The 21362-nt window shown below is 38.6% G+C and overlaps 1 protein-coding gene and 1 long non-coding RNA gene across 12 annotated transcripts in view; one reads left to right on the forward strand and one right to left on the reverse strand.

Moving 5' to 3' along the window:
• The window catches only part of PLEKHA7 (pleckstrin homology domain containing A7), a 165639-nt gene that overhangs the window by 89071 nt on the left and 55206 nt on the right, over window positions 1-21362 (forward strand). For 10 of the 11 annotated variants that reach the window (XM_069803740.1, XM_069803743.1, XM_069803741.1 and 7 more), the window contains 2 exons: window positions 7580-7663; window positions 16029-16140. In XM_069803740.1, coding sequence (XP_069659841.1) covers window positions 7580-7663; window positions 16029-16140 — 196 coding nt within the window. The remainder of the gene's footprint in view (window positions 1-7579; window positions 7664-16028; window positions 16141-21362) is intronic. The other variant, XM_069803745.1, reaches the window with a different exon arrangement.
• Window positions 7682-21336, reverse strand: LOC138689274 (uncharacterized). Its single transcript, XR_011328129.1, has 4 exons — window positions 21246-21336; window positions 19213-19718; window positions 17289-18484; window positions 7682-10421 (listed from the first exon to the last, which is right to left on the reverse strand). It is a non-coding gene; the product is annotated as an uncharacterized lncRNA (long non-coding RNA).

Below are 21362 nucleotides of genomic sequence, written 5' to 3' on the forward strand. Positions count from 1 at the left end.
TAGTATAAATTATCTTTGGTAGTTCATTAAAACCGAAAAAAAAAAAAAAAAAAGACCCCGCTCCAAAGAAGCTTGCAGTTCCGTTTTAACCTCACCATTAGTGAGCTAGGTAGAAGGAAGGACACTATGTGAGAGCATGACTGTCGGTTTAATGTTAGTTTCAAACTTTTTTTGTCTGCAAGCTCTTACAACGAAAAAGTGAAAATACGATATAATCTAATATCATGCCAGCTGTCCCCTTGTCTGTCTTTATAAGCACAGGCTCTTGTGTTGACTGATTGTAGTCACAGACATAGCTGCTCAAGATAGTTACAGAATCGTATTCTGACTAAATAACTAACCACTTGCAAATGCTCAGGGTGATAGTCTAAGGAGGATGTGAGATTTGAGAGAATAACTTTTACTCTGTGATTCTTATGCAGTAGTTCATAGGTTAAGATGCTAATTAAACTGTATGAGGGGGTGAAATTTTGACCTTAGGGAAGTCTCCTGGACACTGATTACAGTGGAGCAAGGGTTTTACTGGTACTCCGAGGAGACACTCTACTATGATAAAGTATGGATAATGTTCATTATCTTGAAAAGATGGGGTTTTGTGTGTGTCCAGCTTGTAGTGCTTGTGTAATAGAGTTAGTTGGTATTGTTCTGAACTCTGGTTCCAAATTATGTTTGTATTACATTGCATTTTTCTTCCAATAGTATTATCTGCAGAACTTTGATGGCACTGATTTTCTTGGACTATTCATTGATACTCTTTCTAACCAACTCTAAAAGATAATATCTAAAAAATACTCAGAAGGGAATGCTGAAACTATTTTGAAGCTATTGATGTATTTCAGAAACATGTTATGAAATAAAGCAAACTATGCCTGGCTGTTTTCCTGGTTATATACAAGCACTTCCTCCTGTCTGAAGTAACAACTTGCTGGCTGAACAGCAGTTCTTCACTGTGTGAGTTCTTCTGTTGGCTGCACTCATTCCAGTAACTCCCATAGAAGCGTGGGTGCTCACATCATCACCATTTGGGGTATTCAACGTAAAGATGTTCATGCTTATCTAGTCTTGCAGGGAAGCATAAAGGAGTCAGCTTACATGGAAAATAAATACTGTAGAAATAGCTCATAATAATTTATAGGACAGTCTGTCCAATGACACCGTGAATTTTTCTTGCAACTTATAAATTTGTTTTTAATGTGATGTAGACTCAATCAGTAGTTGATTCACACATTTCAAGGTTCATCTGCTTGGGCATTTAAATTACTCTAGAGGCGATCTATAAACTTGCTTGGCTTCAAATGAAAGGTCGTCAGCATCAGTCATGTCCAAAAGTTAATTATTACAACTTGGCTTTGACTTGAATACAAAATGAACCGAAAGGTAAATTTAAAAAAAATAGGTGAAGTTGCGTTAATGATGAGTTCTGCAAAAGGATCCATGCGGGCAAAAGTGCCTGCCTGTGTCAATTACATTATAGGATTGGAGACTTGATTATAATTGTGTGGTTTTCCTGTGTTTAAATCAGTTAGATTTCATCATACTATAGGTTAGGTTGGTGCAAACAAATGATAGGCAATGTTAAATTTGCAGACTTGCTTAATCAATACCTGAGAAATGTTTTAGGCTGCATTCTGATGGTGAGCAGTAAGGTGCTATCAAAGGCTATAGGTGTCTGTCTGCACTCCCACCCACCCAGCAGGATCATAAGCAACATGGAGTTTGTAAGGTTATCTGGTTCCACCCCCCCAACCCCTGAAGCCAGGGCCAACTTAGAAGTTACATTAGATGCTCAAGCAGCATACTTTCATGTGTGGCTAATGTTAGCCAGATGTATTAACACTGTTTACATCTTGAAGGTCTTGAGTCTTAGTACCTCAGTCTTCAGACAGTGGGTGACCATCAATTCTTAATGTTTGTCGACGTTGTGTATGCATGCTGTGAAATGGTAGAATTTGTGTTGCAGTATCTAATTGCAAAGAGCCAGTGTTTGAACTGTGATTCTGTTACGGAAGGTCTGAGCCTTAACTATTATCAACCAACAGCAAGCCTTGGAAAATGGTGTTCTGTAACTTTGAAATTCAGAATTACTTTTAACAGTCTATACTCTAATTTAATAATGATGGTAGTAGTAGATGCTAATGAATGTAATTTTTGTGTGGAGTTTTCATGTTTTCATACTTGCTTTGGTTTGGTGGTTCTGTTGATTAGTAATTATACAAAATCAGAATAATACAGAACTGTTAAAATTAAAAGATGATTGCTAGGGAAAATGCAGTATTTTATCACACAGAAAATTTGTAACGTTACTAGGACAGTTAGCTTGGCAGTTCAAATGTGTAGCGTTGTACTAAATACAAGTTACAGTGCATTCAGAATTCGCATGGTGAAGCGTCATAAGCCTTTCCCGGTTTTGCTGGGGATATTAAGTCTTTCTCCAGTGAAGAAAGAATAAAAGGGGCATGAAGAGTGGAGCAGCATATCGTGTCCTTTTATTAAGGCTCATTTATTGTGCCCGTTATACATGGTAGATTTCTGGACAATAGAAACGCATTCAGTAGTTGCTATTTGGAGGAAATACAGATGATTAACTACCAGGAGGCTTGGTTAGCTAATATGTCTGGCGAACAACTGTGCCAGGTCTTTTCTTAGTCTGTGCTTGGAAAGGAAGGAGAACTTTCACTGCAACAAGGTTATTAGATCACTCTCACTGGAGACGTTATTGTTATCATTGTTGTGTAAACAGATACTACTGTTAAGCAAGTATTTAAAGGACATGAAAACAACAACAAAAAATAATGATCTAAATCTAAAAATCTAATGTTACAGTTTCTCTCGTTCTAATCAAAACAAGGTACTGCTAATATTCTTGGAATACATCTGTTTAAATACTGGGAAAGCTTCAAAGGTATTGTAAGAATTTAATGATACTTGCAGAGGAAGATGGAGGGAGGAGCAGAGAATGGCAGAAGAGAATAATTTAGGTTGGAAGGAACCTGTGGACCCCGTCAGATCCAGCCTCTCCTGTTCAGAGCCAGGCCAGCTTCAAAGTTGGAACCAACTTACAAAGTTTGATTCAGTCGCTCAGGGCCTTATCCGGCTGCATTTCGGATGTTTTCAAGGATGGAGATTCCACAGCCTTGCTAGGCAACCTCTTCCAATGTTTGACTGCTCTCACTGGGACAAAAATCTCCCTGCTATCTAATTCCTTGTTGCAAGGCATTAGCCATCTGTTGTATAGGTTGTTTTGAATACTATTGCTTATTCTTAACGAGTCCTATGAGGCAAAACACTTAAACTCTCACTTTTCAAATTCAAATAAACCACTGTGTTCTGCAAAACTAATTGTTAGTGCCAGTGGTTTCATTTCCCTCTTCCCAGTCAAGTCCTAAGTATTGAAGCTGCAGATTTGTGGAAAACTTTGGTTTTGTATGCCTTCTCCTTGTCTGTGAAATTACCATCTGCATTTTATGTAGTAACAGAACTGTCCTTCTCTTTCTCTGCTCTTGCTATTTGAAGTGCAAAACGTCTCCCAAAATGCAATTGCTCAGATATTTAAGAAGTGTTTACTTTCCAGCTAAAACTTTTATTGTTAGCAAGTAATATTTAGTCTATTAGTAATGGACTTGCTCTTTAACTACAGCAGGAGGACTAATTAATCTTCTGAAGGCCTGCTGAATTTATTTCATGGGAAATAATAAAACATTTGTGAAAGTGCTAGTGTGGTGTAATGAGTAACTTCATTTCCTAAATAACCCTAGAGCACTTCTGGAATATAGTCCTTTTTCTTAGTGTTAATTGTAGAGTGAGTTATTAATGACTAAAAGCCTGCAGATGAGAGCTTGTTGACAGTTTGTCTGCCCCTGGAGAATAAAGCTGACAATGTATCTGCATTTTTGTTAGTAGGCCTAGCTTAAGTATCAAAGATAAAACAGGCTGCTTCAGTCCTGATTTGAAAGGAAAGAGTTTCAGCTTAAAACTGGGCTGTGTGATAAATGTGGAGTTTAATTGTTACTGTTACAATTTATTTATTATTTTCTTTGAAACCATCTGCAATTTCCTATTCCTTTCTTTGGATGTATACCCAAAATTAGAACATAAACTCATGTAAAAGTACTTTAGAAAACAATACTCCTCAGTCCTTTTGTGAGAAAAAGATCATGGTTGCTTTGTAGATGTTAGTACTGCAGGCTTAGTGGAATTACTTTCTCCTGATCTGTGATTTCATGGGAAAACTGAAGAGTAAGAAACTTCATTAACCCACCTCTGTAGCAGAGGTCAGTTCTCACCAGTCTAGGGAGTGAATGCTGTTCCTGGTGCTGTGGGGTAGTTGATGGCCTAATACGTTGTTCACAGCTTTTAATGGCTGTAGGGCTAGAATTTTTGTAAAAGCCGAGGCTGGAAAAAGTCCTTTTGGTGTAACATAAGCTGTCACAGCTTTCAGCTTTTCATTAAAGGTGTTCATTATATTGGTCCCTTATATATGACTTCCTGTAGCAAGGCATATTGGAAAGCACGCACAGAAAACATCTTCTGCCGTTCATGGTCCAAGTGGGACTTAGCGTGAGCAATTTGTGGGTTTGGTTGTGGTTTTGTTGTTGTTGTTGTTGTTGTTGTGGTGGTTTTGGGGGGTTATTTGTTTGTTTTGTTTTGGTGGTGGTTTTTGGTTGGTTGGTTTTCATTTGTTTTTTAAATCATGGCATGTCCTGAGCTATTTACATTTGAATGTTATGGCTGCACAAGCTGTTTGATTTTTTTTAGCTGTCCTTTACTCTATAGAAGGATTGTTATCTCTTTGGAATTTCATTACTCTGAAACCCCAAAATATTTCTTCATGCCTTATTCTGTTTCTGGGGGTACATCCTGCTATGCTGGACAATTGGGTCAAATCTGTAAGACCTGAAATCGCTGGGCATTACAGGAGGAAAACCTTTCTTTAAAACAAAAAAATGGATGAAGTGTTCATTTTTGGCTCTTTGAGGTATAATTAATTTAATGGCTTTATTATTTTTGTTTTCCAAATATACTCACAATGTGTTAATATTTTGCTGCATTTGATGGGAATTCTAGTTTTGGATGTTGTTTACCTAAATATTGTTAACTAGACTCAAAAATCCAGAACCTTAGATAAGTGAGCTCTTGATTCATTACTCTCTCTAATTCTAAGGCTCCTTAACAGCATGTCAGCCATGACCTTTCTAATACTAAAGTAAGATCTTCAGTTTCTTATTTCTTTAAAATTTGTGATTTTTATAGCTTGTTTCTTTTGACATGGCTGCAGAATAAAGGGTTTAGTAGGTATGAGACTCTATAGAAATTGTCTTGTGTTTTCTGTACAATTAATTGAAGTGATTGACTTTGGGGAGGAGGGAAGACTACCAGTTTATCTTGAAATAAGCTTTTTTCACTCTGTATTTTTGCATTATATGAGTACAGTTACACAGCTAGATAAAATAATTGTCTTTAATGGATAGCAATGTTTCACAGAGGGTAGCAAACATCTAGATAGCACTCTGGGGGAAAAGTTGATAGAAAATCCTGATTTTAATTTAACTCAGATGAAATACTAAATTATGTAAATTGCTAATGTGACGCCCATTTACAAGAAGGGTTGGAGGGAGGATCCAGGGAACTACAGGCCTGTCAGCTTGACCTTGGTACCGGGGAAGATTATGGAACAGTTTGTCTTGAGAGCACTCACATGGCATGTCCAGGACAAGCAGGGGATCAGGCCCAGTCAGCATGGGTTTACGAAAGGCAGGTCCTGCTTGACCAACCTGATCTCCTTCTATGACCAGGTGACCTGACTAGTGGATGAGGGAAGGGCTGTGGATGTTATCTACCTTGACTTCAGCAAGGCCTTTGACACTGTCTCTCATGGCATACTCCTTGAGAATCTGGCGTCTCATGGCTTGGACAAGTGTACTCGTCGCTGGGTGAAAAACTGGCTGGATGGACGAGCCCAGAGGCTTGTGGTGAATGGAGTTAAATCCAGTTGGCGACAGGTCACAAGTGGTGTTCCCCAGGGCTTGGTGTTGGGGCCGGTTCTGTTTAATATCTTTATCAATGATCTAGACAAGGGGATTGAGTGCACCCTCAGCAAGTTTGCAGACAACACCAAATTGGGAGGCAGAGTTGATCTGCTTGAGGGTAGGGAGGCTCTACAGAGGGATCTGGACAGGCTGGATCGATGGGCTGAGGCCAATCGTATGAGGTTCAACAAGGCCAAGTGCCGGGTCCTGCACTTCGGTCACAGCCACCCCATGCAGCGCTACAGGCTTGGGGAAGAGTGGCTGGAAAGCTGCCTGGCAGAGAAAGACCTGGGCGTGCTGGTTGACAGCCGGCTGAATATGAGCCAGCAGTGTGCCCAGGTGGCCAAGAAGGCCAATGGCATCCTGGCCTGCATCAGAAATAGTGTGGCCAGCAGGTGCAGGGAGGTGATTGTTCCCCTGTACTCGGCACTGGTGAGGCCGCACCTCGAGTACTGTGTTCAGTTTTGGGCCCCTCACTACAGGAAAGACATTGAGGTGCTGGAGTGTGTCCAGAGAAGGGCAACCGAGTTGGTGAGGGGCCTGGAGCACAAGTCTTATAAGGAATGGCTGAGGGAACTGGGGTTGTTTAGCCTGGAGAAAAGGAGGCTGAGGGGAGACCTTATCACTCTCTACAACTACCTGCAGGGGGGTTGTAGTGAGGTGGGTGCTGGTCTCTTCTGTCAGGTGGCTGGAGATAGGACAAGAGAAAATGGCCTCAAGTTGCGGCAAGGGAGGTTTAGGTTGGATATTAGGAAAAATTTTTTTACTGAGACGGTTGTCAGACATTGGAATAGGCTGCCCAGGGAAGTGGTTGAGTCACCATCCCTGTAGGTATTCAAAAAGCGCGTAGACAAGGCACTCCAGAAGATGGTTTAGTGGGCATGGATGATGGTTGGACTCGATCTTGAAGGTCTTTTCCAACCTAAATGATTCTATGATTCTATGTTGTTTTATATAGGCTATGCAACTGGACAACTAAGGTTATTATATATGATGCTCTGCATGGAGGTGTAAAGAAAAATCATTGAAGAAATACCAGACTAGAGGGGAAAAAAAGCATGCAGCAAATGACTTCCACATAATCTCTCTCTGTGATCTCATTAAATATTACAAATTGTGTAAAACGTTGTCCAGTAACACGTTAAATTATTTTACTGGTTCTGTTCTGTGAAATTTACAGAAATACAAATCAGTAATTCATGATGTGTCATTTCTATGTTAAATTTAAATAATCTGGTAACAGTTAGGTGTAAATAATCATAAATTCAAGTGCGTCTCCCTAACTAAGGTTTGCAACTAGTTTACTTTTAAAACATTAACCTGTTTAATAATTAAATGGTACACTGTGCCATTGGCAAAGTCAACAAGAATGCAGGAAGGAGCTGAAAATATTTCTAGCTTGAAAAGTACCTCAGAAATACGGTTCATTTCTGGAGTAGCAGCCGCAAAGCATCAGTATAAACAGTTCTGCCTTTTAGAGATCATAGATATATTTTACTGAGTTTAGCAATATTAATTTCTTTTTTCTTTTTTTCTTTTTTTTTTCCTTTCAGCCATAATCAGCAGACCACGTCATTTAGACATCCTCTGACAGGACAGGTTTCTCCAGAAAATATTGAATTTATTTTGCGAGAAGAGTAAGTAGTTTTATACCCATATCAAGACATCTAAAACAGTAACGCATTTACCTACAGTAGTTTAGTAGTTTGACAGTTCTTCTGGTATTGTAGCAAAAATGTTGTAGAGATGGTTTATGCTTAAAAATTTACTTCTCATTGTGATAGTATGTTTTTGAGTCTAGCACTGTTCCACATTAGGGCTTGAGAGAAAATCTTTACCAAATCTTTAATAAAAAAAATCCCCCCAAACCCCAAAATAAACAAACAAAAAAAGACAATATAAATAGGATACTTAAACAATGATGCTTTAGCTTTATATAAATATCCGATATACATAACATAAATGTAAAATGTCTTTAGAGCAAACCGAAAGGTTTGTACTGAAATTGAAATACACAAAATATTACTGGTTTCCATTGTAATTTCTTGGTTTTCTTATGTTTTAGCTTTTCTGTATTCCCTGTCTTGGCCTGGTATTTATTAAAAGTAGGCATTCTTCCATTTATTCTGAGAAATGGAATCACATATATTAGTTTCCAGCATATTTTATCTTGATTGTCTGATTTAAAAAAAAAAAAAAAAAAAAGAAAAAAGGCATGAGATGCATGTGTGCAAACTGGTGTATCTGGGCATGTCTTTGGCGTTGGTTTGGATCACTCCCTGTTTCACTGTAGGGTTTAACTATTCCTGTCATCCTTGCTGCATGCTAGATTGCTCCTGGAATCCCTTCTGTAATGCGATGACTGGATACCATCACTAGACAGAGTCTAGGAGAAAGTTCTACATCACTCCATCTACATCACTCCAACAGGCAAGAGGAAAGGGTCACCACCAGATAGCTTTTCTTTTTCCAGCCTAGTCTTCCAACACTGTTTAAGCAGCCTTCAGCCCTTCATGCATTCCAGAGGCAGGCCATCATGCTGTAATGGCCCGGATGTGGTGGTTTGTATGGCTGCCCGCACAATTCTGAACACTTTGTTTAAACTTACATGACATTTAATTTGCTTTATGTTTGATTTAGAGGAGTGTAGCGTTAAGAAAAATGAGGCCCAGAGAAGGCCATGTGAGGCTCCCAGGAGACTGAGGCTTCTCTGGCAGTGTCTTCTATTGTGGACTTGGGGAGGAAAGGAGAAGTAGAGCATGACTGTATAGCCCTCTGCTCAGAGCTTCAGCTACAGCCCTGAGAAGTGCTTCTCAAATGGTTTAACAAATCAACCAACCAACCAAAACCAACAATAGCAACAAAACCCCAGCAAAAAACCAACCAAACAGCTGCCCTCCCCCAAGCCCAAAGCACATCAAAGGGCCAATCCTACGTTAAGGTCCCAGCTGAGAATCAACATGAAATAGAACATTGAACATATTTTGCAGTGTGTGGGAGAGGCCTGTGATTGGGTACAAAGACTGTGGGATAGCTATTGAGCTGGAGGTCACCCCAGGTGTTACCTGGTATGTGGGTAGTTTGCTGCTTGGGAGGGGTTCAGCTCGTTACAGGTCTGCAAACAAGCTGCTCCAAGTCATTGAGTGAGGAGAACAGGGATCCTGCAATGGAGCAGGTCTCAAAGGCAGTATGGACAACAGCCACTGCATCTGTGTTCCAACTTCTATCTGTTAACTGATTTTTATTTAATCTGTTGTAAAGTTCAATCAAATTTAATATAAAGAAAATTTGTACATATGTAAGGGAAAATAGGTGTTTGGATAGAACTCCTTGGAGTGCCTCCCTGGGGTTAGTCACACTTCCCTGTTCTGTTTCTGGTTTTGTAATCATGGTAGCAGATAAAATATTAAAAGCAGAAATGAAAGAACAACTTACTAGTGGCATGTGGTTTTAGTGATCTTTTGTGTATGTTAGAAACTCTTTTGGAAGAGAAATGAAGGTGTTTATCTGGAGGGCAATCAGATGAATGGGCATAACTTGTCATCTCTAGACTTCAGTTACACTGAGATGGTATGAAAAGCGGGAAAAAGATCTTACAATGTAGTAGAATTAATAGAGACAGGTGGTTTTTATTCTAAAAGAAGAGGGAATGGCTGGAGGGATATAGAGAGGAGTATGTGTTTGTAGTGACTACTCAGGAAACAGTCTTTTGCAAGAGCATTTTCCTGAGCTCTATTATTGGCTTTATTATTGACACATACAGTTTTAAAATCAGATGTTTTTAATATATCAGTTAAAATTGCTTTAAAGATGTCATTTTCATGTGTGTGGGATGCTCTGGTTTCCTTAGTTTTGTACCACTTCTGTGCGACAGCGTGGGTTTTACACAGATGCTGTTCATCATGGTCATACCTGAGTTCCTGTCAAATGATGCTGTTGACATATGTGGATATCTCTGCTGAAATCAAAGGAGCTGTTAGCACCTCCCTGTCTGTAGGCCTAAGAATCATAATGGGGCTATGCCGTGTGTTCAGTTCTTTTCCCTGAGGCATCAGGGATTTGTATGGCATTGGTGTTGTTCATGGTGTATTAGTATGGAATCAGTGTTGCAGATCGTATCTTGTGATGAGATGACTTTCACAAACAGGACGCAATTGGAAAGATAGTCTCTGGATTTGCATGGTCAGTGCAAACTTTCCATCATGGGATCCTTTTGACTGAGAGTACTTCTTTCTATAGGTGAAGAATCCTGTCTGAAGTAGTAGCACTCTTAAGGATTTCATAAAAGGCAATTTGTTCTTCAGTTCTGTTGTGACGTGATTTATTACTTACGGGTTGATTTTAATTTAAGATTAGGGCCAAAGCCAGGAGTTGTCACCAGATGTTGACTGGGAGCTGGTGGGGAGACATAAGCACAAACTTGTTCAGGCTGCAACAAATGTTAAATGTGTCCTTTTAATAGATACATCAGAAAAGTAATTTACAGTAATTTAGACATGATGAATATACAGACTGCTCTGGCCGTTTCTCATCCAGGAAGCAATGTTCTGGCAAGAAGATTTGAAAAGAAGTTTTGGAAAATGGTGTCAATAAATGATGTAATCCTAGCTTGATTATGAGTCAGTTATGAACCAGACGCCCTTGCCTCACTTCATCAAATGAGAACTACATATTTTCAGTAGAAGGCCGAGACTGTATTTTACTAGTCTTTTCCCAAGGCATTTCCCCTTTTAAACAGTATCACATCAATTTTGCTTTTTAAGCTGAAATTTGATATCCTCAACTCCATTGTAACTGAAGGATAAAAACAAAGAGTATTGCCTGGAACCTGTAACTTTTGAATTACATTATCTTTTGATTCTTATGCTATTCCTTCTTCCTAAAGGCATTCTTATTTAGGTTTTTTTTTGAGAAATAGTGATTGATAATTCCTTATTTCCTAGCCCATTCTTAGCCGAGACCACTGTCAAATCCCTACCTCCTATTCTGTTTTTACAAGCTTAGCGGCTTTGGTCACTTAGCACGTGGCTTGTGTGTTCTGTACCTTTCACTAGCCCAGTTTGAGAGCTAGCTTTTCTGTATGATGCTTTTAGATTTGTCTTTTTTCTGATGGAGTGATGGATTATAGGTGAATGCAGTATTCAGCGTATGAGCTCATTGTTTTTTTATAATTTAATTGTATTTTTCTTCTCTATTCTTTTCCAAATAATTCTTAACATACTTTGGCTGCTTCTACTGATTGTGCCAAGATTTAAAAATATCTTTCCTCAGATGGCCAATGTTGTTTTGAGCGATAAAAGCTGCAGAAATGTTTTTAATTTCTTCCTCCTTTGAATTAGTTTTCTGTTGTTGACATTGAATTCAGTTGGCATCTTATCACATTGTTACTTATATCTGAAGATTATTTTTCTATTTGTTCCTGTCAGCATTTCAGTTTGTGTTCAGAATAAGTTTTGTCCTCTATTGACTTGGTCACCTCACAGTTTTCAGGATCATCCGTAAATAATTTGATCATCTTGGCTGTATGGGAAGTCCCTCTGGGAGCCACCCTCCATTTCACAACTGTCTCTTGATTTCTGTGCTTTACTTTCATGTTTTTAATGAACCCTTAATCCACAAAGGGACCTTTCATAAACAACCAATGGAAAAATGAGTATTAATGATAAGGCTGCCGGACAGGCATTAGATCTAGTTTAGCCACATTGTTATATGCACAATTCTCTAAAAAATCTATGATAGAATTACTTAGGATAGATGCACGTAATGTTTAGATTTCTTCTCTCTTATCTTTCTTTAAATAACAGTTCTTTAACTAATTGTATACAGAAAGGAAGAAGCAGACACAGCTATGTATCTAATTGTATCTGTAGCTAAACACTAGTAGTAGTGTATTAGAAGCTTTGCAATGTATTTGTGATAGTAGTATGTTTGCAAATGAGAAGGTAGTACTTTAAAGTTAAAAAAGATAAGACTTGAATGTAAATGTAGAAATATAGGGGAAAAAAGTGCGCTTAATCCAATTAGTGTTACCTTCTTTTTTTGCCTGTTTTTTGTGCAACTGATAGAAGCCTGTGTATCACCTCTGGGGAGAGAGCCATCTTATTTTGTCTATTGCATCTGGTTACTATAGCAGCAAAAATATCAGGTGGAGAGAAAGGAGGAAACCCAAACAACCCCAAAATAAATATCTGCCATGTTTACGTGTATAGAAATACTAGGACAGTTAATTTTTTATCTAGCTGAATAGGAGATTTATTAGTATTAAAACTGGATTGACATGATGTTATTGTGTTGTATTTGGTTCCAACAAAATAAACTTTTTAAGTTGCTGGCATGAATGTGGATCTTCTAAGTCGACTAATTTTTATGATCCTTTAGAGTAAAAGAATATGTTCTCTCGTGAGTATTGCATTTTCAATATAGGCTACTGCTGTAATAATTTTGTGGTTGTTGTCGTTCAGTGGTTTGGGGTTTTTTGTGGGGTTTTTTGTTCGTTTGGTTTTTGTTTGTTTGTTTTTTGGTTTTTTTTGGTTTTTTTTGTTTTTTTGTTTTTTGTGTTTTTTGTTTTTTTGTTTTTTGTTGTTTTGTTTTTTTGTGTTTTTTTGTTTTTTGTTTTTTTGTTTTAATAAACCGAATATTAGCCATGTAATTCTTTCAGCTGGTAAATGTGACTTCTGTAAACCTACTAGCACTGTTTAAGTATAGCAGGGAGTTGCCTGACAGGAGATACTATACAGTGTTATTTTCAAGTATTTTAAAAAGATTTAGAAGGGACTGGTGCTCTGAATGTACACAGTACAATTCTGTGTGTGTATGCACACGTCTGGGGGAGGCAGTAAGAAAACAATCCTGAAAATAGACAAAAAAGTCACTATGAAGACAGGATGGGGTATCTTGGATAACAGTTATTATCAAACATCTTTGGTAATAGTGATTTTGAACTACTGTTTCTCAATGCACAGAGTTAATGCTATACATAAATATATATTTTTAAAAGATGAATCTGTAAATACTATTAGGACAGCGTTAACTCCATTAACATGCTGGGATGTTTCAGGTGATTTTGGATATTCTGCATATTTTTATTTGCTTTTAAAAACAGACTGAGAATATTAATTAGTTATTAAGACACTTGAATACTTGAGTTTCATTATGTTCTGGTTTCAGGCAACACATCTATCCTTGAAAAACTATATACGAGTACTTGAATTAATTTTCAATATTGTTTGGTGTTTTCTATTACATCTCGGGTACAGACAGTTTGGATTACCAGTGTTTGCTGCCCAAAACCTTTTTTTAGGACAATAATAATGTATTTTCTCTTTTGATGGACTTACTGTCTTTTTTGCTGGCTGTTTAAGTTCTTCCACATGGCAACAACCTCACATTTCTTAAAAAGCATTTTTCTCCTTGTGAATTTGTAGTTCATTATTAATCTCGGTACTACTAGAAGAGGAAAGCTTGATTTATTGGCAGTGATCACTTTCAGTAGCAAGTGGAATAGAAATTGCTAAATGGCCACATTATGAATGCTTAGAAATTATGCGTTTATCGTTCTGTATTGCATTATGATTTTCTGATAGTGATGGTCTTGTTAAATGTATAAAGCTTATCTTCCTCTGTAGTTCTTTTAATTTTTTTTTTTAAACTGCAGTATGTTTAACCTACTGTAAAACAGTATCTTGTGAAATAGTGAAAATCTGTTCAATCTGAGTTGAATTTGTAGATTAAAACTATTGCTCTGGGGTTATTTCCCTTTCAACATTAAAGTTTTTATTGAAAATATTAATTCCAATTTACCAAAACTTAAATTTTATTTTTCATTTTTGTCTTTCCTGAGAAAGTTAGCTCTCTATGAAATAGCTACTCTATAAAACAAAAAAACATAATCTAATCAGATTATTTATAGTGTGGAAAGCCTACAGATTTTCTGAACATGTATGTTATGTGCTCTCTCCTCTTCCCTCCACTTCCTCCTTTCCTCCCTCCTCGCCCCAGTGAGTATCTGGACAATATTGTGTGACTGTCCTACAGTATAAAACTCAATAGTTTGTGGTGTGGACATTGTAGAGAATCTAAACCTCAAGGGAAGAAGAGAAATTTTGTGTCCTCTAAGGCCAAACATTTTCCTTTAATGTGTTCTGTTGTCATACTTTTGCAACTCATTTCTATTGGCCTTCTTAATGATATCAAATCTAATACTTTTTTTTTGAGGAAGCAGCATAGAAGACTGTCACATCTCTGTTAGTATTCCTTCCTCACTGAAATACCTACTCTCGGTTTAGTTGCCTCGAGCAGGGAAATGGAACCTTTTTGATAAGTAAATATTAGGAAAAGGCAAGTAAGATGCAGGTACATTCTAAGTCTGCATTTTCTACCTGTTTTGAAAGTTCATAGAGGGGGAACAGAACAAGTGAGAACAGAGTCAAAAGGAAATGATAAAACTGGCTGATCAACAGAAATCAACAGCTTAGGCAGCATTATATATGGGAAGTGTCTTAATCTGCTCTTTGCTGATTAAATGCTGAAGTAGGATACCTGGTCCGTAAGAGGTAAGGCAAATTGTATCAAACTGATGTGATGAAGCTCTCGTGCATTCAAGGCTGGCCAGGGATTTTAGGGATTTGCTGTGGTTTGTTCTCATATCTTAGAGCTGAACTTAGGTATAAAAGCTAGAAAGAAGGGATTTATGCCAGATAAGCAAGGCATAAAGGAAATGGGATCAAAGTTGTGTTACTTCCTTCCAAGCTTAATTGAAACTGTGTGGTCACAAACGGAAGAATGTGCTTTCCCTGACACCAAATGAACTATAAAAGCTTTTGGACAGGTAATTGTTCATGTTGTAACTGAGGAAGAGCAATGGTAGCAAACACCTTGTCCTCAGTTAAACTTTGTGTTGGACTGCTACAATCACAAACTCTTCTTCTCTGTTCTTATGAGTGATAACTGCTCTGAATTACTCTGTTCTCTGTTGCATTCAGAATTGGATTGAATTTCAGTGGTGGCAAAAGTAATGTTTGGTGTGGCTTGTCTCTTTTTTTTCTTTTCTTTCTTTTAAATAAATGGCTTTGGTGACTTATTGAGGTAGGAAAAGGAAAACCATAGGTTGCTAATAGTTTGGGGTTTTTTTTTCTGGTGTGACTGTATCACTACTTGTTCCTAAAATACAATTTGCTAAACTCTGTTGTTAATGATTTTTGAAAATACCACCTGTGGGTTTAATTCACAAATTTGTATTGAGCCTCGATGCTGAGGCTTCTCCTCACAACCTGGGGATTCCACAAGATTTTGCACTTCTGTTTTTCCTCTCATTTCTTCATCTGGGCAGCTGTACTGAATTCTTCCTTGTTGAACAGGTTCTCATGGTAGGATTGATCTTACCTGTGCTTTAAATGGCTATCTGCATCTAAGCTAGTTATCAAGATTTCTTGAATCTTAGTATGACTCAGAAGTTGTTTCTAACAATATCTGCCATGAATTGCACCATTTCACTTAAAAGGTATTTTAATAATTCATATTGTAGTATGAATCATATTTTGGGCAGATTCAAAGATCTAACATTAAGTTAGTGAAAGATCTAACAGTAGGCTAGTCTCACTTTGATTTTAAATAAGCCTATTATTGCAAAGTGCTGACTCCTATCCCTCCCTCCCCAGTACTTGCTCTTTCACATGTTTGGGCACAATCTAGTTTCCCTATGTTATCCTTATCTTCTCTGAGTGCTCTTTGTTATATCTTGATTCTCTGTTGGATTTGCAGACAATTTGGCAGGTTTTTTCCTCCCGATACATAGACAAATACCAATCATCAGATGCCACTGGCAGCATCTGCTTGACAAATACCTGAAATCAAAATAATAATGGTGGTGCAAAGGAAGTTGCAGATGCATGGGAAATGTTTGACTAGCCTGTCATTCATTTGCTCACTGTTAATATTAAATATAAAAAGGCAAAGCTGACTGAAACAATGTGCTTTAGATTATCTGGTTTTGTTTTTTTCCAGACAGAATTCATCTATGTCCAAGCAACAAATAAACCAAAGACCTTCAAGCATGGTCAGTGAAACATCCACTGCAGTAACTACATCTGCTGTTGATACAAAACCTGGCTCTAAGGTAAAGGAAAAAGGCTGTTGTTTCAGCTTGATTATTAGAACTTCACTCACTTTAAATCCAATACTCATTTAATGCCGATTTTAATAGGGACATGGGTTTAGTCTAGAAGTCTAATAACTTACCTCAAAGAAGAGGTAATATCTTCCACCCAAGCAAAAGCCTTTTTACAGCATAGTAGCACCGTATGGCAAAAAATGCTGCACAATACCAGGAATTGTAATTTGCAGTTCTTACTTTTCCATGAAACCTTACTGCTGTTCTTTGTCTTAGTAACAGCTTAGATCCTTTTCTGCCATCACTGTGGTGCGCAAACAGTACAGACACCAAGTTTACAGGCAGAATGTTTAATAATAGAAAAATCCATTGTTTGTCATTGACAAAGGGCCTCTGTTGTTTATTGCACAAAATATGGTAAAGCGCTGTACTTGGAAGTATTCTAATGCGTCTTTGACCCTACAATAAATACAGTACAGTGAGAATGGGAGGGGGCTGGATAAAAAGAAGCGAAAAAATACTGTAAGAATTAGCAGAGATAAGATAGATTTCTTAACTTTGCCTGCAGTTTTTAAACTTCTCAAGCTTCTTCTAAATGCAAAAGTGTGAAACCTGTTGAGGTAATTGAGTTGAAGAAAGAACTTTGCCAAATTGGTTGCAAAGATATTTTTGTTGAGTTGGAATCACTTAAAATCTTTTTCTGATGTTTTGATATGCTTGGGTCAATATTGGAGAAGATGAAAACAATTTCATGAAAAGCTTAAAAAAAAAAAAAGAAAAAAAGAAAAAAATTATTTTTTTACATCCAAAGTGTATAGGTTATTGGACCAACACAAAGATTGTCATGTATCAAATCTCAAGAATACATTTGTCTTTAAAGTGCTAGATGAAGTTTTCACTGAAAACAGTAAAATCAGTAGGTTACCTGAGTTACTTGATACATTTCTTTTTGTTATTCTACCAGTTGAACTTACCAAAGTACTTGGGCATTTGTGTTTACTGTATTTATCCTCCTTATTCTGATTTTTTTTTAAGCCAGCATTAGAGGCAGAAGGCTCATTTTTTTCACTCTTAAAACCAGAAAACTTAATGGGGACCTGATACTCTGCTTTGAGCTGGGGATTTCTCCAGTGACACAGTTGGCTTTAACTTACCTGGGATCATACTTCTGCCAAAAAGAGTGCATCCTCTGTCACCTGCTTCAGCTGCTTCTCTTTGTCACGTGTTTGCACTGATCTAATCAGGCTTTGCGAAACAGTGAGATCAAAAATGGTGACTGCATACAACTTATAGCACTACACACGTGCTAGAGGTTAGTTCGCTGGCGATGTCAGAAAGGCAGAGCTAAAGCTGAGGGTAATGCTTTTTCCAGTACAGCTTGGAGAATATCCAGAATCACCTCCCAAAACTCAAGTGCGTCTCTGCTTCTATTTTGTTTACAGTCCAGTATAAGTGTGGCCACATGTGCTTCTTGTAGGCTCTCAGGTATGGCATTTTTTTAATACGTGGCAGCTTTAGACTTTGAATAGAGCTCTCATAGAGGGCTTGCCTGTACTTTCCTTCTCCACCAAGTTTGTGTAAGATCCATCCTGCTGCGGGCCCTCAATAAACACTTTACTGGAGTTTTGATTAAGACAGAGAACCAGCGTCTTTCTTATAGTTGCTTTGTTTCATCATTGCATGTGTTTCCAGGCTTGAAATCACTCCTCTCGTTCTGTAGAGTCAGAAGATCTGTTGAATTCCTTCACAGCCTAACACAAGATGATTTCAAGTGAACTAGTAATGAGAATAAAGGCTGTAAAATGAATAACCGGTGTCCTCCATTCAGAGGTTGACTTTTGGCACGTTGAGAGTAGATTTTAACGTCCTTTCATCTATTTCTAAATGTTTTCTTCCATGAATTCCATAATCATTCTTTCAAAGAGTGAGTTCCCAGATGCGGACTTGAGACACAATCATGAAGCCGAGACGTGTTCTGTTTGTCATGGCAAAGGTCTCTAGCTACCCATAGCTAATTATTATCTTTTATGAAATGCTTTTATGCAAATGCCATTACAGAATTGTTTAGGTATAGTGTTGGAATCCTGGCCAAAATCAAACTGATTTTTATACAGAGCTATACTCACTGAAGTAGTACCAAATTAGAAAGTGCAGGAACAGGTATGTGGCTTTCCACTTGATTCTTCTGCAGAAAGTTGACAGCTAAGAATTGCTGCATTTGGGGTGGAGGGGGAAGGCAAACTGCTGACTGTACAGCAGATTTGTCATTCTCAATTCAAGATGAAAGAGATGAAGACTTCTGTTTTGCTTGTTGTGGTGTTCAAGTCTGAACTTGGATTGAATAAAACTTCTGAAATAGAAAGTAATTGTTTGGAAAGAGAATTTCACATGTTCTGGCCAACAATGTCAGTTGTACAGTGTACAACGAGAGGAGCATGTTGGAAAGAAGAAGAAAAAAGCCAAAATGAGGCTTATGCTTACCAAAATGTTACTATGTTTCATTGGTGTGTATATAAACATATTTGTAAGACATCTGAGATGGGAAGTTTTGCAGAAATGCACACAGATTCTTGGGGTGGGCCCCACCATTTTGATGCTGACACTGTGAATAAGTCATCTGAAGACTTTAGACCAAAGCAGCCTATCCTTCCTTTTGAAATTTGAGGGTTATAGAGTTGAGGGAATAAAAAGCGAAAGGCCATGCTGATTGTTGTGGTTTAAGCCCAGCCAGTAACAAAGCACCATGAAGCTGCTCGCTCACTCCTCCTCCCTGGTCCCGGTGGGATGAGGAGAAAATATAAAGAAAAGCTCATGGGTCGAGACAAGGACAGGGAGGGATCGCTCCCCACTTATGGTCATGGGCAAAAGACAGGCTCAACTTGGGGAAGAAACAAAATCAATTTAATCTACTACCCATCAAATCAAAACAAGGATAATGAGAAGTAAAACCCCACCTGAGAACACCTTCCCCCCAGCCTTCCCTCCTTCCCGCCTCAGCCCCACTCCCGGTTCTCTCCCCCTCCTCCCCCCGGCGGCGCAGGGGAACAGGGGATGGGGGTTGGCGTCAGCTCCCCACACGTTGTCTCTGCTGCTCCTTCCTCCTCAGGGGCAGGACTCCTCACTCGTCCCCTGCTCCACCGTGGGGTCCCTCCCACAGGAGACCGTCCTTCATGAACTTCTCCAGCGTGAGTCCTTTCCACAGGCGTGGGTTCTTTCCGTGGGCCGACCTTCAGTCACACACTGCTCCAGCGCGGGCTTTCCCATGGAGTCACGGCCATCTTTGGGGGCATCCCCCTGCTCCAGCGTGGGCTTCTCCACAGTGGGCTAGTGGGCATCTGCTCCCCCGCTCCCCTCCATGGGCTGAGGGAGGACAGCCTGCCGCCTCACCACGGGCTGCGGGGGCACCAACCTCCTCAGGCGCCCCCCCTCCACCTCCTTCGTCACTGACCTTGGTATCTGCAGGGGGGTTCCTCTCACATTGCAGTCCCACTACTCTGAGTCATTCTTAAGCAAGCCAGCATAACAAATGTACTGAAGTCAAAAGCAACTTCTTTGTCTTCAGTGACATAGGCAGCTGCTCTGACCTGCATTTTTCAATACACGATAATGATATCAGAATATTTTAAGTTAAGAAAAGACTACTGCAGTACTGACAAGTAGTTTTTAAAATATACCTTTTCTTTTCAACTAACTTTTTATTTTAACTAATGGAAGCAAGGCATGACATTCAGTATCCGTTATGCTTTGTTTTATTCCAGAGCAGAATGAGATAATTAATACTACAAATGATATGAAAATTTTAATTACATAAAGCACCATAAAATCATTTTTTATTTCTATTACAGGTATTGTATTGATATAGAATATACAGCCTTGGGAAGACTTTTCCCCCTCCTGTGTAATAGAAATTGTTTGGTCTTTTGACCAAGTCCAAGGATGACTTTTCTACATTGTGGTCTGAATTTTTTAAAAATTAAATAAGGTCAGAGAATCAAAGTGCTTGATCAGTGACAGAGGATCTGATGAAAAAAATCAAATTTAAACCCTGCTGTAAGGCTAGACCAGCTATACTTTAACTGTTCCTCAGTTCATTCACCCTTCCTAGGATAATATGAGAATGAAAAATTAGGAAGCTAAATTCTGTACATTTTGTAAATTGATTTCTGTTCAGGTGCAAAGCATAGATTTTTGACTTTCAGAGCCTTAAACAGTTTGGGCCTCATTATTTTTTATCACCCTTGTAATGTAGCTGTTGCATCTAACATTTGGCAATGTTTTTTTAAAACCTTGACTGAATTGATTTACTTCTCATTTTTCTTAAAAGAAAACATATATGGCTTGGCCTGATGATCATATGATCATCCAGAGCTTGGCTGTCCTCATGATACGTCTTTGTGGTGTTTGTTTAAAGTCATATTTGGACACAGGTTCACAAGTTATCTTTTGAAATATTTTCAAAAGCAAACACAAAATGCCTAACATCTTATTTCTTCCTTCCTTTAGTGTCAGACTTGCTGCTTGTAGGTCTGTGAGCGAGTACCGAGAGAGATTTTGCGGTCATAATTGACGCGCTGTGTTTGCACAGCCAGTGCTCTGCAGCTTGTTAGCTGAGTGCCTTAGCACAGGTATGGCAGAGAAATGGGCTGGGAGATCTTGGTGGTACCATCCTCACCTGGCTTTTACCGTGAACTGGTTATTATTGCCAGCTGAATGGCAGGGGCATCTGCTCAGAAACCTGTGGCTGTTTCCAGAGCTGCTGTTTGCAGCTGACAGAGCATCAGTACCTTGACCAGCTGAGAGAAGAGATACAAACAAAGGAGAGACATTGTAGGAAGGAGACGGAGTGTGAATCTGGACAGCTCTTTCCATGGAGAAGTCGGGAGCAACTGTAAGGGTGATTTGTGCACCTCAGCTTCCTAAAGCAATTGCAGTAACAAACTGTGCCCAGATTGGAAAAGAACAGGCAGGTTAGTCATCCAGAGATTCTCACTGTCTTTTTCACAGGCTGATAGGCTTTCCTTGTTTGTTTTTGAAATAGTTTTGCCCATGTGAGTCAAAACAGGTTGCAGTAAAACACAAACCATTACCTAGTCCTTGTGATTTCCACTTACCTCTGTCTAGGTCTCTTCCTTAGCAGCATCACTCTGTCGTCTCCTTTTGTTTGCACGGTCAAGGTCCAGGCATTTTATTAAGCTATCAATGTTGTTTGACTTTAAATAGGAAAGGAA

Source organism: Haliaeetus albicilla, chromosome 16 (genome assembly GCF_947461875.1).
Source record: "Haliaeetus albicilla chromosome 16, bHalAlb1.1, whole genome shotgun sequence".
NCBI lineage: Eukaryota > Metazoa > Chordata > Aves > Accipitriformes > Accipitridae > Haliaeetus > Haliaeetus albicilla.